The following is a 1,945-nucleotide window of genomic DNA, read 5'->3' as shown; positions in this document are numbered from 1 at the left end:
ATGTATATGTATGTATGTATGTATGTATGTATGTATATAATATAAAAATATATATGTATGTATATATATATATATGTAAATAAAGTCACATAAATATTTAAAAATAAAATTATATAAATTATATATATATATATATATATATATTGTATACAATACACCTTCCCGCTATGTGCTGGTGTTTGAATTTGAGTATGTATATCGCTGTTTTTGACAATCGAATCATATTTGAATAGAACAAAGCAGTATGTACACTCGGAATGGATAATGCAGCAAAACCTGCTCAAGAGAAAGTAAATGAAAGTCCCAATTTTTATCACTGCCCCCAGACTATGCACTAAGATTACCATCCACACACTACGAGAATATAACACACCCTCCAAATCCAAAACTAGTGAGACCTTGGGTGCGGCATATGTGTGCATTATGCAAACATGCCAACATTTCGAATCAAACCATCACTAAAATATGCAAAACCTAATAATACAGATGTTATTACAATACGAATACAAAGCGATTACACACAGGAGGGGGCATACAGAGCTATCTTGGGTTTTTAGTTTCTAGGGTTTATTGTCGACAATGTAGAAAACAGCACAAACCCACACACGGGATCAAAACAAAGTAAAAATAATCATCTACGTATGATTCAGAAGGCTATGTGTACACCTTGATATAACTATTGATATAATCGAAGGAGGAATTAGATCTCATAATAAGCTGCGTGATGAACCAGCTACTAGGATATGCGACATCCCTACCGGGAAAGGTGGTCGCTTCTGGCCTTCTAATTGGTGGAGCTATGGAGCTGTTTATGCTTAAAACCGGATTTTGTAAGTCGTGGATTCAACCTGTTTGTTGTTCCATAAAATAGTGTAGAGCGTATGCTTGTCGAAGTGAAGTTATTTACAAGTGTTATTGGATTGTGCTTCACGATATGAATGGGTCAACCATTCAAAGAGTAGTGTGCACTCATGTACGATTCTATTTTCTCGTCGCCGAATTTGATAGCTGTAAACAACTCGATGCATACATAGTTGACTTGCCCATACTTCCAACTCGATGCAAAGATTGTTGACTTATCCATACTTCAATAGCGCAGAAAATTCCTCTACGCCTCACGTTCTTGTATTGGTAATGAGCATTTCAAATTTGTTTTATTAGCATCACGTATTGGTAATGAACATTACAAATTTGTTTTATTGGCATCAGGTTTTCTGCCTCTTCTGTGTCTTTCAACGACTTGTTGCCCATTCTCCAATGTCGAAGTCAAAGTTGCATTTATTCCTGACCTTGTGATAGTGAATAGTTCAAATTCGTTGACCTTGTGATAGTAAATATTATATATTCGTTATTTTTGTATCAGATTTATATCTACTGCATCTGTGACATGCAAGCCTAACTTTTTCTAAGGCCGATCGCAAATAGACAGTGCGCAAGTTGAATTTGTTATTTTTGCGTATCATTTGCAGATGAAAAAGAGTTGGAAAGAGAAGCACACAACCGTATGGTCATTGAAAATAATCGACAGGATTTCCTGGAAAGGCTCACACCGGCCGAGAGAGCAGAATTAGATCAATTACTACAAAGCACCCTGAAAAGGAAGGTACCGGGGATAAGTGATGCCTCCACAGGCGAGAACTAAGGGTTTTGGCATTATAATCAATAGCTGACGCTCAATATAGCCAGAATATCACTACAATCAATAGCTAAAGCCCAAAATAGCCAGTATAAAGTATGTGTAAACAGCCAAAGCTTTTGTGTTCAGCGTAGTCTCATATCAGACAGTGAATGTATTTGCATACATCAATATCCGTTCTATCACAACCAGATACCATATATATATATATATATATATACATATATATACATATATATATATATTTATATATATATATTATATATATATATATATTGTGTGTGTGTAGTAATATGTATGTATGTATGT

At 34.9% G+C, this 1,945-nt stretch overlaps 1 protein-coding gene across 1 annotated transcript; it reads left to right on the top strand.

The window, feature by feature from the left end:
• The first annotated feature begins 537 nt into the window (after nucleotides 1-537).
• On the top strand, nucleotides 538-1,751 carry SARC_15039 (hypothetical protein). The gene is made up of 2 exons (XM_014290831.1): nucleotides 538-830; nucleotides 1,470-1,751. Exons 1-2 carry the CDS (start codon nucleotides 725-727, stop codon nucleotides 1,640-1,642), a joined length of 279 nt encoding a protein of 92 aa, XP_014146306.1. The 5' UTR covers nucleotides 538-724; the 3' UTR covers nucleotides 1,643-1,751.
• The last annotated feature ends 194 nt before the right edge of the window (nucleotides 1,752-1,945 follow it).

This window comes from Sphaeroforma arctica (assembly GCF_001186125.1).
Source record: "Sphaeroforma arctica JP610 unplaced genomic scaffold supercont1.5509, whole genome shotgun sequence".
Taxonomy (NCBI): Eukaryota; class Ichthyosporea; order Ichthyophonida; genus Sphaeroforma; species Sphaeroforma arctica.
The sequence above is the reverse complement of the archived record's forward strand: the minus strand, read 5'-3'. Positions and strand labels throughout refer to the sequence as shown.

Bases quoted from the DNA above. Each gene is read 5' to 3' on its own strand.
- SARC_15039 (XM_014290831.1), top strand. From the start codon at position 725: ATGAACCAGCTACTAGGATATGCGACATCCCTACCGGGAAAGGTGGTC. The intron at 831-1,469 runs GTAAGTCGTGGA...TATCATTTGCAG, and splicing joins TATGCTTAAAACCGGATTTT to ATGAAAAAGAGTTGGAAAGA.